At 48.0% G+C, this 19,215-nt stretch overlaps 1 protein-coding gene across 1 annotated transcript; it reads left to right on the forward strand.

The window, feature by feature from the left end:
- Positions 1 to 8,789: 8,789 nt before the first annotated feature.
- On the forward strand, positions 8,790 to 9,734 carry LOC142302749 (olfactory receptor 10AG1-like). The gene has a single exon (XM_075343861.1). The coding sequence runs from the start codon at positions 8,790 to 8,792 to the stop codon at positions 9,732 to 9,734; it is 945 nt and encodes a 314-aa protein (XP_075199976.1).
- The last annotated feature ends 9,481 nt before the right edge of the window (positions 9,735 to 19,215 follow it).

Below are 19,215 nucleotides of genomic sequence, written 5' to 3' on the forward strand. Positions count from 1 at the left end.
TGAAAGTAAATACAAAGGGTTCACATCTAGATGCAAACCATTCATCAATTCCAAAAATAGACAGGCCAGAGTTAAATTTGCTTAAAATCACCTCATGAAGCCAGCTCAGTTCTGGAAAAGTATTCTATGGACAGATGAGACCAAGATCAACCTGTACCAGAATGATGGGAAGAAAAAAGTTTGGAGAAGAAAGGGAACGGCACATGATCCAAGGCACACCACATCCTCTGTAAAACATGGTGGAGGCAACGTGATGGCATGGGCATGCATGGCTTTCAATGGCACTGGGTCACTTGTGTTTATTGATGACATAACAGCAGACAAGAGTAGCCGGATGAATTCTGAAGTGTACCAGGATATACTTTCAGCCCAGATTCAGCCAAATGCCGCAAAGTTGATCGGACGGCGCTTCATAGTACAGATGGACAATGACCCCAAGCATACAGCCAAAGCTACCCAGGAGTTCATGAGTGCAAAAAAGCGGAACATTCTGCAATGGCCAAGTCAATCACCAGATCTTAACCCAATTGAGCATGCATTTCACTTGCTCAAATCCAGACTTAAGACGGAAAGACCCACAAACAAGCAAGACCTGAAGGCTGCGGCTGTAAAGGCCTGGCAAAGCATTAAGAAGGAGGAAACTCAGCGTTTGGTGATGTCCATGGGTTCCAGACTTAAGGCAGTGATTGCCTCCAAAGGATTCGCAACAAAATATTGAAAATAAAAATATTTTGTTTGGGTTTGGTTTATTTGTCCAATTACTTTTGACCTCCTAAAATGTGGAGTGTTTGTAAAGAAATGTGTACAATTCCTACAATTTCTATCAGATATTTTTGTTCAAACCTTCAAATTAAACGTTACAATCTGCACTTGAATTCTGTTGTAGAGGTTTCATTTCAAATCCAATGTGGTGGCATGCAGAGCCCAACTCGCGAAAATTGTGTCACTGTCCAAAGATTTCTGGACCTATCTGTATGCCTCTATTATCAGGCTGTGTGCTCTTTTTTACTTAAACTAAAGTCTTTTTCACCTAGTGATTATCATTGCTCAGACTACAATATCACTTGCAGGGCAGTCCAGCATGCCCCCTCCTCTGATTGACACCTCATTATGAATGTACAATCTCTATTGAGAGCCTGGTGTGGGCGGAGAAAGCTTTCTCAGTTCTCCTGCACTGCTACATCTAAAAGCTCTGTCAGAACGTCTGCACCCAGTAATCTATGTGATACATAGTTAGATTCAGGATCTCTTTGCCTACATCATGCTGCTCTCAAATGATGTAGCAAAAACCTGCTGATAGATTCCCTTTAAACCTATTGTTCTCCTTGTATATAATCTAATGCACTGACACACAGAAATGTAGATTCTATTTTTTTTTCTATTTTTCCATTCTCTCTTTTGTGATTGTAAAATCTGAAAGATTCATGCAAGAAACTGGGAAAAAGTGAATGTGTTTTAGATAGTTATGGTATATCCAGGATATGCCCCAAAATTTTCATGGATGGATGTCTCTGCACTAAAATCCCCAATTAAAAAACCTGAAAAAAGAGAGAAGATGCACTTATAATAATCTACATTTCAATGATGTCTGAATTACTTTATTTTGGGCTCAATGTGGCACCCTTGCGGCTTCAGGCGCTGCAGGGTACTGCACCTCACTTAAGGTACAGTATTCATCTCGGATACGGAGGAGGTCATTGCTGGTAACAACCACAAACACACTTATCCAACACAAACATGGGAGCTCTTCCACTGGGACTGGGCTAGGGTAGGTGCTGGGGTGGCCATCATGAGGTATGGGAACTCTTGCCCACTATTTCAAGAACCTGGGAGGCAGAACACCAATTGGGAAGTTAGGAGCCATCTCACACACAACAGTGAGTCGGGTCCAGGCGCAGCAAGCGTCAGGACGCACTCAAGGAGTTCAGGAACAAGCAAAGACACGGACAGTTCGGGGCCCATGGTCTGGAGCTGGAGGCTCGACCAAGGTTCTTAGTAAAGAAGGGGGATCAAAGGGCTCACGGGGAGTGCGGAAGTCACCCATGACCCAATCCACAGCCCAGGAGCTGGGGTGGAGGGAAACTATCAAAAGATGATGCACAGCAGGAAACACCGACCTCGACTTCCGAAGTATCCGGGATCGGCTGAGGCCCATCATAGTGTAGCCCGGTACTTCAATAACAGTGTGATTCCCGTGAGTAAAGAACTTGAACTGCATCATCTGTGTTGTCTCGTCCCTGCCGGCGCTCCCATCAACGTGCCCTTTCACCATAGGCGACTACTGCCACTCCCATCCTCCCTGGGGCCTAGCTCTACTTGTGGAGAGCTGAAACACCCAAACTGCGTCACCATCCACCCCAGAAGAGAGAAGTCCTTCAGCGGTTGCTCATATTGACTGCATACCACAGGTGGAGTCATGAACAACTACCACCATTCCCCAAAAGCCTTTTATTGACACCACCGGGGTCACGAAACTGGGCAGGGACACCGCGACGTCCCAGGAGAAGAACCGCGGCCCGGTAACGGGTGCCCTCCGACCCTGTGGGCGCGTCATCAACATATCCTCTGATTAATAAAACAAGATGACTGCTATTGAAAAAATATTTTAAGGATTGTGAGTAATGGAAAAGATTTGTTTTTTTCTTGGTGGGTCATTTACGTCACTCATGTTAGGATATCTCAGCCAAAATAAAAGGGGAGTAATGGCGCATCCGTCATCTTCATTGATTCTGTACCTAAATATGTTTAATGAACCCACATTTATAGATTGTTCTATGGATATTACATAAATTTCTGTAGTGGGATAGATCTCTAAATAGGATCTATGATTTGCCATAAATTTGTAATTTTTGTACTTGCTTTTTTCTGGCATTGTTTATCCTTTTGTTACTGCACCTCTCCATTTCAAAGATTTGACCTACTCATCCCTGTGTGTAAATGTAGTATTTTTATCCAAGCAGCCATGTCCATCATCTCTCCTCTATGAGTGTATTTTAGAACCATACCCTGTTGGCAAAAGAGACTACATTTACACACAAGAGAGGGCTAAGAAGTACCATATTTATGGCAAGTGACTGGCTCTCTTTCAGCCATAAACCACTTGACTCATGATTGTTCTTGATATTCTCAAAAAAAAACCCTTCCTAAGACCCCCTTCACATGTCCGTGAAAAATGTTTGTGTTTTGCAAAGCCGTGTTAAGCTGCGTATGGCCCATCCATGTGCCATGATTTTGGCACATGTATACTGTTCCTGTGCTATCCTTGTCACAGCACACAGACAGCGTGAACTGCTATACTTACCTGTCCATGGTGCTCCTGTCTCCGGCGCTGCTGCTGCTTCCGAAGCAAATGACAGTGTGACGCCCTGGACTAGCCAGGTAGTCACAGGTAGACTCCCTGCACAAACACCAGCCCCTAAAAAGGTGTAACCAGCCAACCTAAAAACCCTGAGTCACCCCTCTCAGGTCTTGACGTTCACACCAGGGGACGGGGCCAGGCGGTTGGCCACGCCCACCGAGGAGTTCGAATAGCCTGAGGCGGGAAAACACAGCAGATCTGTTAGGGAGGAGAGGAGAGTAGTAGCAAAGTGTAAACGTCTGTCAGGGATCTGGGTCGTAGCCCGGATACCCTGTGACCAGGAGGCAGACGGTAGTTGCCACCTGCAGGAGTCGGGAAGACGGCTAGTGGAACCGTAAGGGACCGGGACAGGGTAGTGGCCCGCCGGTACCGAACCGGGGAACCAACTGGAAACCGGAGCACCAGGAGGGGTACTCAGACCCAGAACGAGGTCCAGAAGCCACTGGACCACGTCGAATTCACTGATTGAGGTCTGGACCTTAGGTCCTTTCCCGTCTCAAGACCCAAAAGACGGCAACAGCCAACCGAGGGGGATATAAAGCCACTGCACAGGCAGAGAGATCCCATGGACCAGCGCCTGCGGGCAAACGGGTTCCCCGACGTACATAAAGCCGGGGAGAAAGGGGCAAAGCACAGTCGGCTGCGGGCACCGACCACCATCCTTTTTAGTTTACCAGAGACTCCGGTGTATCTGTCATAGTGAGTACAACAGTGCCCTCGGGCCGTGCACCGCACCATCCCGCCCGCACCTCACAACTACCGGGCCCCGGGACCATCATCCCCTGTCAATGGAGGGGTCAACACCAGGCTGCATAACACTGTCCCCAGGAGCCTAGTTAACGGCAGCAGTGGTGTCCACATTCACCACAACCCGTGGGTGGCGCATTGAACTTACATCCCTAAACGCCACAGCCTCGGCCGTGGACCTTCCCTACCGAAATCCCTATATGTAGCGCCAGCTTCCCTTCAGAGCAACGTGACCCCCGGGTCCGGGAGGAGCTCGAGCCACCCACCAACGAGCAAGTCCGAGCGGCTCGGCAGCCGGCCGAGCCCCGGGGCGGTACAACAGTAGTGCCGAAGATAGAAGCGCTGGAGCAAGGGGAGTATAGAAAAGCATTTTATTTCAAAGACACTTCTTTTCTGCAGTACGTGTCACACTGAATCTACACGGATCACATCAGTGTATGGTCCATGTTAAGTCAGTGCTGCCAGAGAAATCCGGACTTGTCTCTGTGCAGGAGCACATGGACACGCGTGTAATCCATACAGACACACCGTCCTTGTGAAAACACTGATGTGTGCGCACACCCATTGATTTTAATGGGTCTCAGTATTGTAGCGCCCCACGGGGCAGGTGGTTAACCTGCTCGTCGCTGGGCCGTCGTCTGTCGCTTGTCACGGACGGCCTAGCCCGGCTCCGTTGCCCTGAGGCGTACAGAAGATGGCTGGGGGATAGGATGATGATGAGGGTAGTGTTGAGGTGTTTGTCGTGACGCCACCTGTGGTATGCGGCCAGGGAATGAGCTGCCGCTGCTGTCACTGTCCTCCAGGGCAGATGTTAGTAGCAGCCAGGGATGGTATCACTCTCCACAGGTAGAGGCCCCGGGGAGGATGATGAGGGGTGTAGTAATGGCGGCGGGGAGAGGCAGTACCGGTAATAAAGTGTTAGAGTCTATGGCTGCAGTTCCAGGTTCTTTTCTAACTCACTTTTAGTGCTGTGAAGCTCACCCGGGTAATACCGGTCACTTGCTGTGATCGCCTCCGTCGAACCCGAACCCGTTTAGAGATCAGTCCGGTTTGGTGTTCAGGGGGTTTGTCCTTATAATGCCTGTCTGTCGATCCCCTGGCTTGAAGCTACGAGGGGACCCTGGGTTTCTCGAAATGTACTCTTGTCCCTATATGCAGGTGCCGCAGTTCCGATATGGGGTCCGGCTTGAAGCGAGGCCCCGGATCCTATATGGCACTGTGTTGTCGGGTGCTGTGTGCTCAGGAAGGCTTGAAACCGTCCCTGTCCAGGCAGATTCTGGAAAGATAACGTGAAGTGTGATCTTCCCTAGGGTCCTGCCAGCCTGTGTGTCATCGGTTCCGTAGGGAGCAGAGCTCCCTCTCCCCATGGCAACCATTGTGAACGTCTCCTACTTCCCACTGGAGCACCTGTAGATGCAACTGCTCCGCTGCTCTCCTGCTGGACAACTGCCTAACTGTTGCTTTGGCTCCTGACTCCCCCTGCTGGCTGCACTTCCCCCCCTCCCAGGTTCTAAGGTAGTGGGACTGGGGCCCCTGTTGAGGGCATCCTGAAAATGCCTCTGTGTCAATAACCCCTTTATTGCTCAACCCTAGCCCAGTCCCCAATGGGAACAGGGCTACCTTGGGTGTATTTGAGTGTGTAATGTGGTGAAACCGGGACTGATTTCTTCAGGAACCGGGTTTAGCAATACACCCAATTTTGGGTGCAATACTCTGTGGCGACTGAAGCCTCAAGGGCGCCACAGTATGACCGTGTCTCCGGTACATATGAAAATGGACGTCATATGTACCGGAGTCACGGACATGTGAAGGGGGCCTAAGGCACCAATACAGGCTGTAAATCGCATTAAAACACCCGGATTAGTTTATTACACGCAGAACACCCATTAAATTAAGTTTGGCCATTCAACACTTTGTTTTTTATTTGCTGACGTTTTTCCCCATCAAACACTGTGTATGCCTTAACATCACAATGACTAGTCTTTTGCTTATGTGGGTTTAAGGGGTGTAATAATGCGGTATCCCCTCCATATTAATTATAGCACTGGTGTCATGAGTGACAGACAGTCATGTGGTGTCCCGCAATAGAAGGTCACAGCATTTGGCTGCGCAAAATGCTGATACTGTCAGCATTCAGTGTACTAGGCATCTTCTCTGCTGGGTTTTCATCCTTTTCCCTTTAAGACCCAGCAAAGCTCCTCTTACCTTCAGCTGCCAATCATCTGTAGTTCCTGTTGGGTTTGAATGCGTTCATTTTCTCTGGGCTTGTGCTGTTGATATTCAGTTCATTCAAGCTCTGGATGTAGGCAGGTGGCTTGTACTCATCTGTGGTATTGTTGCTGAAACTTTGCTGAGCTTCTGTCTGAGTCATCTGTGGATAAGTAGTTCATGCATTTTCCCTCTGTGTGTCCTCCTTGTGTCTTCCTCAGTGTTTAGTGGGGATGGTGAAGAGCTCATATCACCCATTTCCTATTTATGGCCAAACACTAGGGATACCTAGAGCCAGGTATCCGGCTCAGCGCATATATGAGGAACCTATCTGGGGGATGAGGAATACCAAGGTCCAGCAGTAGGTTTTGTCAGGGGTCATAATCTCCCCCTTCCCTAGACAAAAGGTTTCCCTTCCTTTTCACTGTTTACTTGGTAGACCCCATACCTAGCGTAACAATTGGCTTTTTAATATCAAATCTCTTTGAATGAATTTGTAATTGGATGCTGGTGTAACCTGAAACCAGTCCATACATTCTAGCATTTAGAATGTTTGGGCAGATTCCAGGTTACTCCAACAGCCAATCACAGACTCCCATTCTATGTGACAGCATCTGTGATTGGCTGTTGGGTCTCTCACACATATATAGTAGTGTAAAAATAAATAAATAATTTAAAAAAATGTCGTAGCGCTCCACAATATTTTTGATTTTCAGTGCAGATAAAGCGGATGGCTACAGGCTGTCACCCCCATCTGCCTAGCTTTACCTTGGCTGGCTATCAAAATACAGGAAGCCCATTAATTTTCTTTTATTATTTAAAAAAAATAATTATAAAAAAAAAACGCGTGAGCACCCGCCATATTTTGATCACCAGTCAGGTAAAGCCAAGCAGCTGGAGGCTGAGATTCTCAGTGTGGTAAGGCCCGAGTGTTCTGAGTCCCCCACGCTAAAAACCACAGCCCACAGCCACCCCTGGAATTGGCGCATTGTTTCTTAGCACCATTTCCAGGCGTTTTATCCGGCTCGCCAAGCGGCCCTGATGGCGGTGGCACGCTGGGTAATAAAGGGGTTAATACCAGCTTTTTATTCTTAACTGGTACAAAGCCTGAAATTCATGGTGTTAAGCCAAATTAGACATGGCCACCATGAATTTCTAGTTAACAGTAAAAAAAAACACAACACATAGAAATAGATTTTTTTTATTAGAAATAAAACATAAAAAACATTTATTTACGCCATCTTTATTATTAAAAATCCTAAATCCGACATAGTCGACAGATAGAGCGATGTCAGCTCTGCTTCATCGCTCTGTATAGACAAGCGTCTATACAGAGCAAGAAGCACAGAGAGCAATGTCAGGTCTGCTTCATCACTCTGTACAGAAAAGTGTCTCTATAGAGCGAGAAGCAGGGAGAGCCATGTCAGGTCTGCTTAATCACTCTGTAAAGACAAATGTCTCTACAGAGGGAGAAGCAGGGAAAGCCATGTAAGCTCTGCTTCATCGCTCTGTTCAGACGTATAAAGAGCGAGAAGCAGGTAGAGCAATGTCAGTTCTGCTTCATCGCTCTGTACAGAGCGAGAAGCAGGCTGACACTGAGGGTATGATTCTACTTGCATTTGATTCATGAATTCTCACATTGCATAACCCCACATGGCCTGACACTCTCTGGACAGGGGCTGCTCAGCTGCATGGAAATAAATTCAGCCGACTTGCTCCTGTCGGGAGAGTGTGTATCGTGCAGGGTGATGCAATGAGACACTTGCACAGTGACAGTCAAAGTTCACCCGAGTCCATGAGCCATGGACTCAAGTGAACCCTGACATCACTGTGAAATTGCCAAAAACAGCCAAAGATTGTCGAGTGACAAGCAGTGCAGTGAATACCACCAGAAGCTAACAGGACCTTCGATGACATCTTAGCCATGTGACCAGTCTGTAAGCCAATGTCTGTACAACATTCACACCAGACTGGCCACCTGGCTATGAAATCATGGAAGGTCCTTTAGTCAGTGGTTGTTACCTGGGGGCACAGCAATAATCAGACGCGGAAGCAGAAGTGGCCGGGAGACAGAGTATGCAGGGCGTGTCGCAGGACCTCGAAGTATAATCAGAATGTTTTTTTAATAATGTGCTTTTTTTTTTTACAGCCCCTGGACCCAAGCTGGACCCGAACTGTAACATGAGCTCCGTGTTCGGGATCATGTGCATGAACACTATGTGTTCGGTACAAACCCCGAACTTTACAGTTCGGGTTCGCCCATCACTAATCAATATCTATTTTTGGCCTAAGTATACTCATCTTGTGAGACTTTTCAATGCCTTAGAAAGTTTTTTTTAATGGAGTATCAGTTATTAAATTTAGTTGCCCACATTACTATTAGTGCATCTACTATTGAGACTTTATTTGTGTGTTTATCATGATTGTTCTTTTCTGCTCTTTTCTGATTTCAGAGTGACAGCAAATATATGACCTGATGGCCAACCTGACCTCTGACTTTGATTTTTATTTGCTACCATTTAGCAGTTACGGTGGTGAAAATATGATTCTCTTTTCCATTTTTTTATTGTGTTACATGATTTGTCTCCTTTGGAATTCAGCCATAATTGCTTTAATTTTCACGGATTCTCACCTACATATCCCCATGTATTTTTTCCTTCGCAATCTCTCTCTGGTGGATATCTGCTACAGCTCTGTCACTGTCCCAAAGCTTCTGGATATATTTCTCAGTGGTGATAACTCCATTTCTTTCAACCATTGCTTCATTCAGTTTTATTTTTTCACCGCCCTTGCTTGTACCGAGATATTTTTGCTTACTGTCATGGCTTATGATCGCTACGTGGCCATTTGTAAAGCGCTACATTATCCACTTTTAATGAAGCAGAACATATGTGTTTTATTTGTGGTGGCTAGTTGGCTTTCTGGCTGCAGCAATTCGATATTTGTAACAATTGTGGCATCAAAAATACCTTTTTGTAACTCAAAAGGGATAGATCAACTGTACTGTGACATAAAGCCAATGCTGAAGATATCCTGTGGGAACACATTGATCACCGAAGTTACCGTCTACTTGGAGACCTTCTTCATGGGTTTCTGCCCCTTCTTGTGCATTATTTTGTCCTATTCTAAAATAATCCTGAATGTTCTAAGAGTGAAATCCGAGGGGAAAAGACATAAAACATTCTCTACGTGCTCCTCACACCTAACAATTATCATCATTTTTTATGGCACTTTGTTTTTTGTGTACATGATGCCATCTACGACGCATTTTAAGACTGTTGACCAGATTTTTTCTTCACTTTTTCTGGCGGTCATTCCTTCATTAAATCCACTAATCTACAGTTTAAGGAATAAAGACATGAAAACTGCTTTAAAGAGATATTTTTGTAGAAATTCAAATAATGCAGTTTGGACTCATTAATGTGAAAAATGGACTCTTGAGTCATTTTTACACTAGTTTTGCCTAGCTCCTCTAAAATAACAAGCTGAGGTGGAATCGGTGCATGATGCCTCAGCTCATCTAATTGATGATCAGCTGCACCATTCAGTATGCCAGAAATCTTACTCCAGTCTTTAACTGGAGTAAGATTTTTGACGAGGAGCACAGAAGTACACAACACTTGTTAAATGATTGATTGCTCTCAGTGAGAGAAACAAAATTATAGATTTGTAGTTGTGATACCTTTTAATGGCTAACTAAAATAAAATAAAATGATGTTTCAGAGCAAGCTTTCGAGACTCCTTAGGTCTCTTCATCAGAGACCTAAGGAGTCTCGAAAGCTTGCTTTGTAACATCATTAAAAGGTATCACAACTACAAAATTATAATTTTGTTTCTCTCACTGAGAGCAATCAATCATTTTTCAACTGGCTAACATGGTAACAAAACATTTTTTCTTTTAACTAAAAATGGACATCACTTGTTAGACACACTGGATTCATTAAAGAAGTTTTCCAAGAATTAGATAAAATATCAATTTAATCTGCTGCCTGTCCTAGTCACGTGTCAGTACAGGTTGTAGACTGAAGACAAATAGCTTTCAAAACCTGTATATCAACTGACAAAAGCTGTATCACACATACCTCAGTTTATGATATGCCTTGGCTGTATGTTTTGGCTCATTGTCATGCTGGAAGACCCAGCCACTGCCCATTTTTAATGTTCTGTTGGAGGGAAGGAGGTGTCCCTCAGGATTTTACGCTGCCTGGCTCCATCCATTGTCCCATTGATGCGGTGAAATAGTCCTGTGGCCTTAGCAGAGAAACACCCCCAAAACATAATGTTTACACCTCCATGCTTGACAATGGGGATGGTGTTCTTTGGGTCATAGCGCAGCATTTCTCTTCCTTCAATCACGACTAGTTCAGTTAATGCCAAAAAGCTCAATTTTTGTCTCATCTGACCACAGCACCTCCTTCCAATCACTCTCAGAATCGTCCAGGTGTTCATTGGCAAACTTCAGATGGGTCGGCTGCACATGGGCTTTTTGAGCAGTGGGACTTTGCGGGCACTAAAGGATTTTAATCCTTTAACGATCGCGGGCAGTAATATTATATCCTAAACCACCATAATGTAATTCCCACAGGCTGCTACCGGCAGTCGGCGGGGATCCGAGCACACATCAGCAGATTTGTACAGCTGACATGTGATCCTCACAGGCACGAATGGATCCGTGTTCACCCGTCTCTATTAACCCCTTAAATGGTGCTGTGAAAATATCACAGCACCATTTAAATGCTGATCGCGGTAAATCTTTACTCACCCGCCGCCATCGACATAGCAGTGACATGATCATTGTGAGCTGATGGTTGTCATGGTAGCATAGGGTCATGTGATGACTCCTGTAGCTAGCATGACTCACTTCCTGTTTCACCCGGCCGGCTGCTGTCAGTGACACGAAGTGAGTATTTCTGCTGTTCTCAGCTATGTAGATGCGATCAGTAGAAATAAATGAGCGATCAGACTGCTGATCCTTATAGTCCCCCAGGGGGACTAGTAATATAAAAAAAGTAAAAAAAAAGTTTTAAAAAATTAAAAAAATAAAAAACCTTAAAGTTCAAATAACCCTCTTTAGCCCCATTGAAAATTAAAAGGTTAAAAAATAAAAAAATACGCATATTTGGTATTGCCACGTTCAGAAATGTCCGATCTATCAAAATATAAAATAAATTAATCTATTGATAAATGGCATAGTGGCAAAAGAAATCCAAATGCCAAAATTACGTTTTTTGGTCACCACAAATTTTGTGCAAAAAGCAATAACAGGCGATCAAAACAAGGGTATCTGTGCAAAAATGGTACCATTAAAAATGTCAGCTCGAGACGCAAAAAACAAGACATTATTGAGCCATAGATCCCAAAAAATGAAAATGCTACATGTGGCGGAAAATGGCGAAAAAGTGCGCCACTTTTTATGGACAATTATCTGATTTTTTAACCCCTTAGATAAAAGAAAACCTGGATATGTTTAGTGTCTAGGAACTGGTACCGACCTATTCCATCACACCGATACATCAGTTTTACCATATAGTGAAAATGGTGAATAAACTATCTCAAAAAAAATCATGCAATTAGACATTTTTTTGCAAATTTTCCTCACTTGGAATTTTTTTGCCATTTTCCAGTACACTATGTGGTAAAACGTATGGTTTAATGTAAAAGTACAATTCATCCAGCAAAAAACAAGCCTTTATATGGCAAGATTGACTGAAAAATAAAAAAAGGTACAGCTCTTGGAAAAAGGGGAGCAAAAAAAAGGAAAATCAGCCGGGGGTGAAGGGGTTAAGCGATTACAGCGTAATATGTTACCAATGGTTTTCTTGGTGACAGTGGTCGCAGCTGCCTTGAGATAATTAACAAGTTCGCCCTGTGTAGTTTTAGGCTGATCTCTCACCTGCCTCATGATCCTGGATACCCCACGAGGTGAGATTTTGCATGGAGCCCCAGATCGATGTCGATTGACACTCATTTTGTATTTCTTCTGTCGCGGGCGGAGAGGGTTTTGGGGAACGCCGCTCGTCTGGGGGTTCACTGGCGCTCAGGTCCGGTGCTTCTGCTCCTCACTGGCTCGAGCACGGGGCCGGACCCGAGGGTTCGAGCAGCGCCTCCTCGCCCACGAGTGAAAAGGGGGGGTTTGGTGGTGGGATGTCGGTTGTGACGCCACCCACGGGGTTGTGGTGATGGTGGGCACCACCGCTGCTGGTGATGGGGGTTCCTGGTAGCGATGGCGGGGAGCAGCTGAGGTGTTGGCCCCTCTGTGGGTAGGGGCTGTTGGTCCCGGGGCCCTGGTTGGGTGTTTGGTGAGCAGGGGATAGGTGCAGGTGCCGATGCGGGGAGGCAGCGCAGATGCGGGGTCAGCGTTCCGGTGCAGCACTGTGCCGGATGGCACTGGTGTACACACTCAGGTAGTCAATAACAGAGTCTCTGGTAAACCAATCGGCTGGATGGACGGGGCCCACAGTCGGCTGCGGTGTCTTCACTCTCCCCGGATGGGTTGATGATGGCTGTCTTTCCCTGCACCTGTGTGTAAGTGTTTGACTCCTATGGATTCCCACGGGTGGTCCGCTCCCCGGCTTGTACGTGTCAGGAGAGCCCGTTTTGCCCACAGGCGCTGGCCCTTGGATCTCTGGCCCTTGGCGATGGCTCTTATCCGGACGTGTTGGACTGTTGCCTTCTGACGGGACTTGGGTGGGAATGAACCCCTGAGGTCCAGACCGCAATCAGAGAATGTGACCATTATGGCGGCTTCCAAGCCTAGTCGGGGTCTGAGTACCCTGCCTTGGTGCTTAGCTTCAATCCGCTCCCCGATTCGGTACCGGCGGGTCACCGCCTGACCCCGGTCCTACGGTTCCTCAGACTTCCACTAACGCCTGCAGATGGCCACCACCGTCTGCCGACCTTGCTGATGGTGCCTGGGCTCCAACCCAGACACACACAGTTTCTCCTTCCCTCTCTCTTCCTCCTCTCCACTAAACTGACTCTTTTTTCCGCCTCCAGGTCTGTGAACTCCTCGGTGGGTGGGGCCAACCACCTGTCTCCGTCCCACCTGGTGTGGACATCAGACCCTGGAGGGAGGCAACAAGGGTTTTGTTTGATGGGTGTTCCTGACCAGGGGAGGGGGTGTGTGTGTATGTGATGTTATTCTGTGACCCCTGTTGTCCAGGGCGTCACACTTCCATTTTCTTACTGTTGCACCAACAGTTGTCTCCTTCTCACCCAGCGTCTTAAGCCTGCTTTACACGGGACGACCGATTGTGCGATTTCACAATCGATCGTACCCGTCCCCGTCATTTTTGCGTCACGGGCAAATCGCTGCCCGTGGCGCACAAACTCATTTAACCCCCGTCACACGTACTTACCTTCTGGACGACCTCGCTGTGGGGGATGAATGTCCACTTCCTGAAGTGTGAGGGACGTTCGGCGTCACAGTGACGTCAGACAGCCACCGGCCAATAGAAGCGGAGGGGCGGAGATGAGCGGGACGTAAACATCCCGCCCACCTCCTTCCTTCAGCATAGTCGGCAGGTGCCACGGGATGGAAGTAAGCTGCTGTTCATCATTCCCGGGGTGTCACATGGAGCGGCGTGTGCTACCCCGGGAATGATAAGCAACCGGCGCCATTTTAATTAAACGAGATTATGAAACTGATCGACGAGTATACGACGCACAATTTGTGAGCGATACTGCGTCGCTCGGAGGTGTCACACAGCCCGACGTCGCAAGCAATGCCGGATGTGCGTCACAAAAACAGTGACCCCCGACGATCTATTGCACGATAGATCGTCTTCGTCTCGTGTAAAGCAGCCTTTACTTATGGTTTTGTAGCCTATTCCAGCCTTGTGCAGGTCTATGATCTTGTCCTTGACATCCTTAGAAAGCTCTTTGGTCTTTCTCATGTTGTAGAGGTTAGAGTCTGACTGATTGAGTCTGTGGACAGGAGTCTTTTATACAGGTGACAATGTAAGACAGCTGTCTATAATGCTGTTGTCTATGATTAGGAGCGTCTACGTGTCTGTAGGAGCCAGAACTCTTAAGGGGGGTTTACACGAAACAATATCGCTAACGATATGTCTTAGGGGTCACGAAATTCGTGACACACATCTAGCCTCATTAGCGACGTCGTTGCGTGTGACACCTATGAGCGAGTGTTAACGATCAGAAATACTCACTAGTGATGAGCGAGCATGCTTGTAACTACTCGGTACTCGCACGAGTATCGCTGTACTCGGGCTGCTCGGCGGGGACCGAGTAATCTCGCGATACTCGTGCTGTACTCGTGGTCTTCATTTCTGCATGTTGGCGCTCTTTTGAGAGCCAGCCCTCATGCACGGATTGGCTGGCAGACCACTGCAATGCCACAGCCCTGTTAGTTGTGGAATTGCAGTGATTGGCCGGCCTGCACAGCGTGACCGAGCCTTTATATCGGCCGGCGCGCTGTGCTCTGCTCACAGCTATCCAGACAGTGAGTGCAGGGAGAGTGTCGCTGATTCAGGGAAAGCTTTGCGGCCCTTTATAGCTTTTTCAGTTGCAGGGCTGCAAACAGTGTGACCAAAAGTCCTTCTCAGGACTATTCTAGTTGTATACAGGCAGGCAGGGTATAGCCAGGTCGGAGTACAGTAGCAGAGTCCTTCTCAGGACTATTGTTGCTATATACAGGCAGGGTATAGCCAGGTCTGAATACAGGCTAGTGACCAAAAGAGTCCTTGTCAGGACTATTGTACCAGTATACAGGCAGGCAGGCAGGCAGGGTAGTGGTGACCGTATACCAGCCTTCATCATATCTGGGGCTGGTGTACACAGTGTAAAACAGTCCAGATAGTGTCTGACTTGTCTGTAATTGTCGCTCCCCAAAAAAACCTGTTAGGTTCTTATTGCGTCCGTGCTTGGTTTTTAAAACCGCACGTGTGTGCCTGTTGGTGGCAGCGTACAGTTGCACTTGTGTGCAATTTCCAGAAACTTTGATATAACGCACAAGTAGTAAATATACACGTCAGCAGTGCACAGCATTGCAAAATGCGCAAGGGCATTGGCAAGGAACAAGGAAGTGGACGTGATGGTGGTGCAGGCAGAGGCCGAGGTCGTGGGCAAGCTCTTATTTCGCCACAACAAAGGGCCACATCTAGTCGCTCGCACGTCCTGTCCCAAATTCTTGGGGACCGCAGCAGTACACCGCTCTTGAACCAAGACCAGTGTCAACAGGTTGTTAGTTGGATAGCAGATAATGCTTCCAGTCAGATTGGCACCACCACAAACACTCTGTCTTCCACACGGTCAAGTGTCAGTAGCCATGATACTGCACCGCACATTTCTGAACCTGATCCTCCTTCCTACCACCAGGCTGAGTACACGTCCTCCTCGGACATTAATGATCCCACACTTGGACACTCGGAAGAGCTGTTCACGTTTCCATTCACACATTCTGGCCTCTCGCCAGCTCATATTGAAGTGGGTCATGAGGAGATCGTCTGTACAGATGGCCAAATATTTGAGCAGCCACGTTCTCACGAAGTTGGCAACGTGTCTGTGGTGGACGATGATGAGACACAATTGTCAGGAAGTCAGGAGGAGGAGCAGGGTGCGGAAGAGGAAGACGACGTGGTGGATGATCCAGTAACTGACCCAACCTGGCAGGAGGATATGCAGAGCGAGGACAGCAGTGCACAGGGGGAGGGAGGCGTAGCATCACAACAGGCAGTAAGAAGCAGGGTGGTGGCCCCAGGCAGAAGTCAGGCAACCGTTCCCCGGAACAACACGACGACACAAGGTGCCTGTACAAATGTTAGGTCTTCCCGAGTCTGGCAGTTTTTTAAGTTGGATCCAGATGATTCAAAAAAGGCCATTTGCAACACCTGCCGTGCCAGCATCAGCAGGGGTACCAAAACTAGCAGCCTGACCACCACCAGCATGATCAGGCACATGTCAGCCAAGCACCCGACTTTGTGGGAAGTACAACAGAGTCGAGGAGCAGTGCTTGCTGATGTCACTGCTACGTCTTCGCTGGTTGTGCATGCGAGCCAATCCCCTGTCCATGCTGCCTGCGAACAAGCCTCCTCCACTCCTGCACCTGCAGTTGCCTACGCAGAAAGAACACCATCATCAAGCACGTCCTTGTCCCAGCGCAGCGTTCAGTTATCCATTCAGCAAACCTTTGAACGCAGGCGCAAATACACTGCCAACACCCCACATGCCACAGTTCTAAATGCTAACATTTCGCGACTGCTTGCGCTGGAAATGTTGCCTTTTAGGCTGGTGGAGACAGAAGCATTCCGTGACCTGATGGCGGCAGCTGTCCCATGTTACTCGGTCCCCAGCCGCCACTATTTCTCCCGGTGTGCCGTCCCCGCGTTGCATAACCACGTGTCACAAAACATCACACGTGCCCTGAACAACGCTGTTTCACCCAAGGTCCACCTAACCACAGACACGTGGACAAGTGCTTGTGGGCAAGGCCGCTACATCTCGTTGACGGCACACTGGGTTAATATTGTGGAAGCTGGGACCCAGTCTGAGCGAGGGACGGAACACGTCCTTCCCACACCAAGGTTTGCAGGCCCTACCTCAGTCAGTGTTTCACCCACACTCTACAGCTCCGGAATGTCATGCTCTTCAGCCTCCTCCTCCTCCTGCGCATCCTCATCCACTGTACCCTCCACACCAGTCACAAGCTGGAAGCACTGCAGCACTGCCTCGGCGAAGCGGCAACAGGCTGTGCTGAAGCTAATCTGCATAGGTGACAAACCCCACAATGCAGAAGAGCTGTGGACAGCTCTGAAACAGCAGGCAGATCACTGGCTCACACCTCTGAACCTAAAGCCAGGAAAGGTCGTGTGTGACAATGGCCGGAACCTGGTGGCGGCTTTGAGGCGAGGCCAGCTGACACATGTTCCATGCGTGGCCCATGTGCTCAACCTCGTGGTTCAGCGGTTTATAAAGTCATACCCAGAGCTGTCTGATCTGCTGGTAAAAGTTCGCCGCCTGTCTGCACATTTTCGAAAGTCACCTACTGCTTCAGCCGGCCTTGCCGGCTTTCAGCGCCGTTTGCATCTTCCGGCTCACAGACTGGTGTGTGATGTCCCCACGCGTTGGAATTCAACTCTGCACATGTTGGTCAGGATATGTGAGCAGAAGAGGGCAGTTGTTGAGTACCTGCATCACCTAAGCCGTCGGGAAATGGGTCAAACTCCACACATAACACCTGAGGAGTGGAGATGGATGTCAGACCTATGTACCATCCTCCAAAACTTTGAGGACTCCACCAAGATGGTGAGTGGTGATGACGCCATTATTAGCGTCACCATACCGCTACTCTGCCTTCTAAAACGGTCTCTGCTGAAAAACAAACATGATGCATTGCAGGCGGAGCGCGATGAGTTGCAGCAAGAAACAGTAGTGGGTGTGGGTGATAACACACAGCCCAGCCTCGTCTCATCACAACGTGCAGTGGAGGACTATGACGAGGAGGAGGATGAAGACATGGAGCAACTCTCCGGCCAAATTGAGGATATGACATGCACACCAGTCATATCCTCGGTTCAGCGTGGCTGGCCAGAGGACAGGGTAGATGAGGAGGAGGAGGAGGAGGAGGAGGAGGAGGACAGCATGTTCAGTCATCTTGTTGGTCAGGCTACTGAAGTCCTGGCTGTTAAGAGTCTGGCGCACATGGCTGACTTTATGGTAAGCTGCCTGTCTCGTGACCCTCGCGTTAAGAACATCTTGGCCGACAATCATTACTGGTTGGTAACACTGTTAGACCCACGCTACAAGGAGAACTTTTTGTCTCTTATTCCCGTGGAGGAGAGGTCAACCAAAATGCAGCAGTTCCGGAAGGCCATAGTCACGGAAGTAGGCAAAGCATTCCCCTCACAAAACGCTAGCGGCATAGGTCAGGAATCAGTGGACAACCGAGGCGTACAGCCGAGAGAGGCACAAGTCCAATCCGCCAGAGGTAGGGGAACAGTCTTTAAGATGTGGGACAGTTTTCTCAGCCCCTCACGTACCACAGCCCCTGAGGTGCGGGGTAGTGCCACAAGAAATCCTACGTTTGCCCAGATGCTGAAGGAGTACCTTGCAGATCGAACAACTGTACTCCGACATTCCTCTGTGCCTTACAATTATTGGGTATCCAAGCTGGACACGTGGCATGAATTGGCTCTCTACGCCTTGGAAGTCCTGGCCTGCCCTGCTGCTAGCGTTTTGTCAGAGCGTGTTTTTAGTGCCGCAGGTGGAATCATTACAGATAAACGCACCCGCCTGTCAACTGAAAATACTGACAGGCTGACTGATCAAGATGAACAAGGGTTGGATTGGGCCAGACTTCACCACACCACCAGCAAATGAGAGCGGAATTTAAAGTTTGCCATGTACCTCCAGTCACCCATGGGTACACACTTCTGGACTTTGGATAATCGCTGGACTGCTCCTCCTTCTCCTCATGCGCCACCATGATGATGACCGTTACAAATTGCAATACTTAGGCCTTTGTTTCAGGTATACCCCCAATGGTAAATTTTTTCACCCATTCTTTGCAGAATGGACATTACAACGACAGGAGACCCGCTCCTTTGCAATGGGAACAATGTTTTGAGGCCCTCATGCACGTCTCTACCCAGGGACAACGTGGAGCCTCCCAATTTTTGGCTGCCCTGCCTAAGGGCTATACTATAATACACCCACTTCCTGACAATGGACACTTAATGTTTTGAGGCCATCATGCACGTCTCTACCCAGGGACAACGTGGAGCCTCCCAATTTTTGGCTGCCCTGCCTAAGGGCTATACTATAATACACCCACTTCCTGACAATGGACACTTAATGTTTTGAGGCCCTCATGCACGTCTCTACCCAGGGACAACGTGGAGCCTCCCAATTTTTGGCTGCCCTGCCTAAGGGCTATACTATAATAC

The sequence above is a fragment of the Anomaloglossus baeobatrachus genome, chromosome 4 (assembly GCF_048569485.1).
Source record: "Anomaloglossus baeobatrachus isolate aAnoBae1 chromosome 4, aAnoBae1.hap1, whole genome shotgun sequence".
Lineage (NCBI taxonomy): Eukaryota > Metazoa > Chordata > Amphibia > Anura > Aromobatidae > Anomaloglossus > Anomaloglossus baeobatrachus.

What these genes read in the sequence shown, in the direction of transcription:
- LOC142302749 (XM_075343861.1), top strand. Translation starts at nt 8,790, where the DNA reads ATGGCCAACCTGACCTCTGACTTTGATTTTTATTTGCTACCATTTAGC.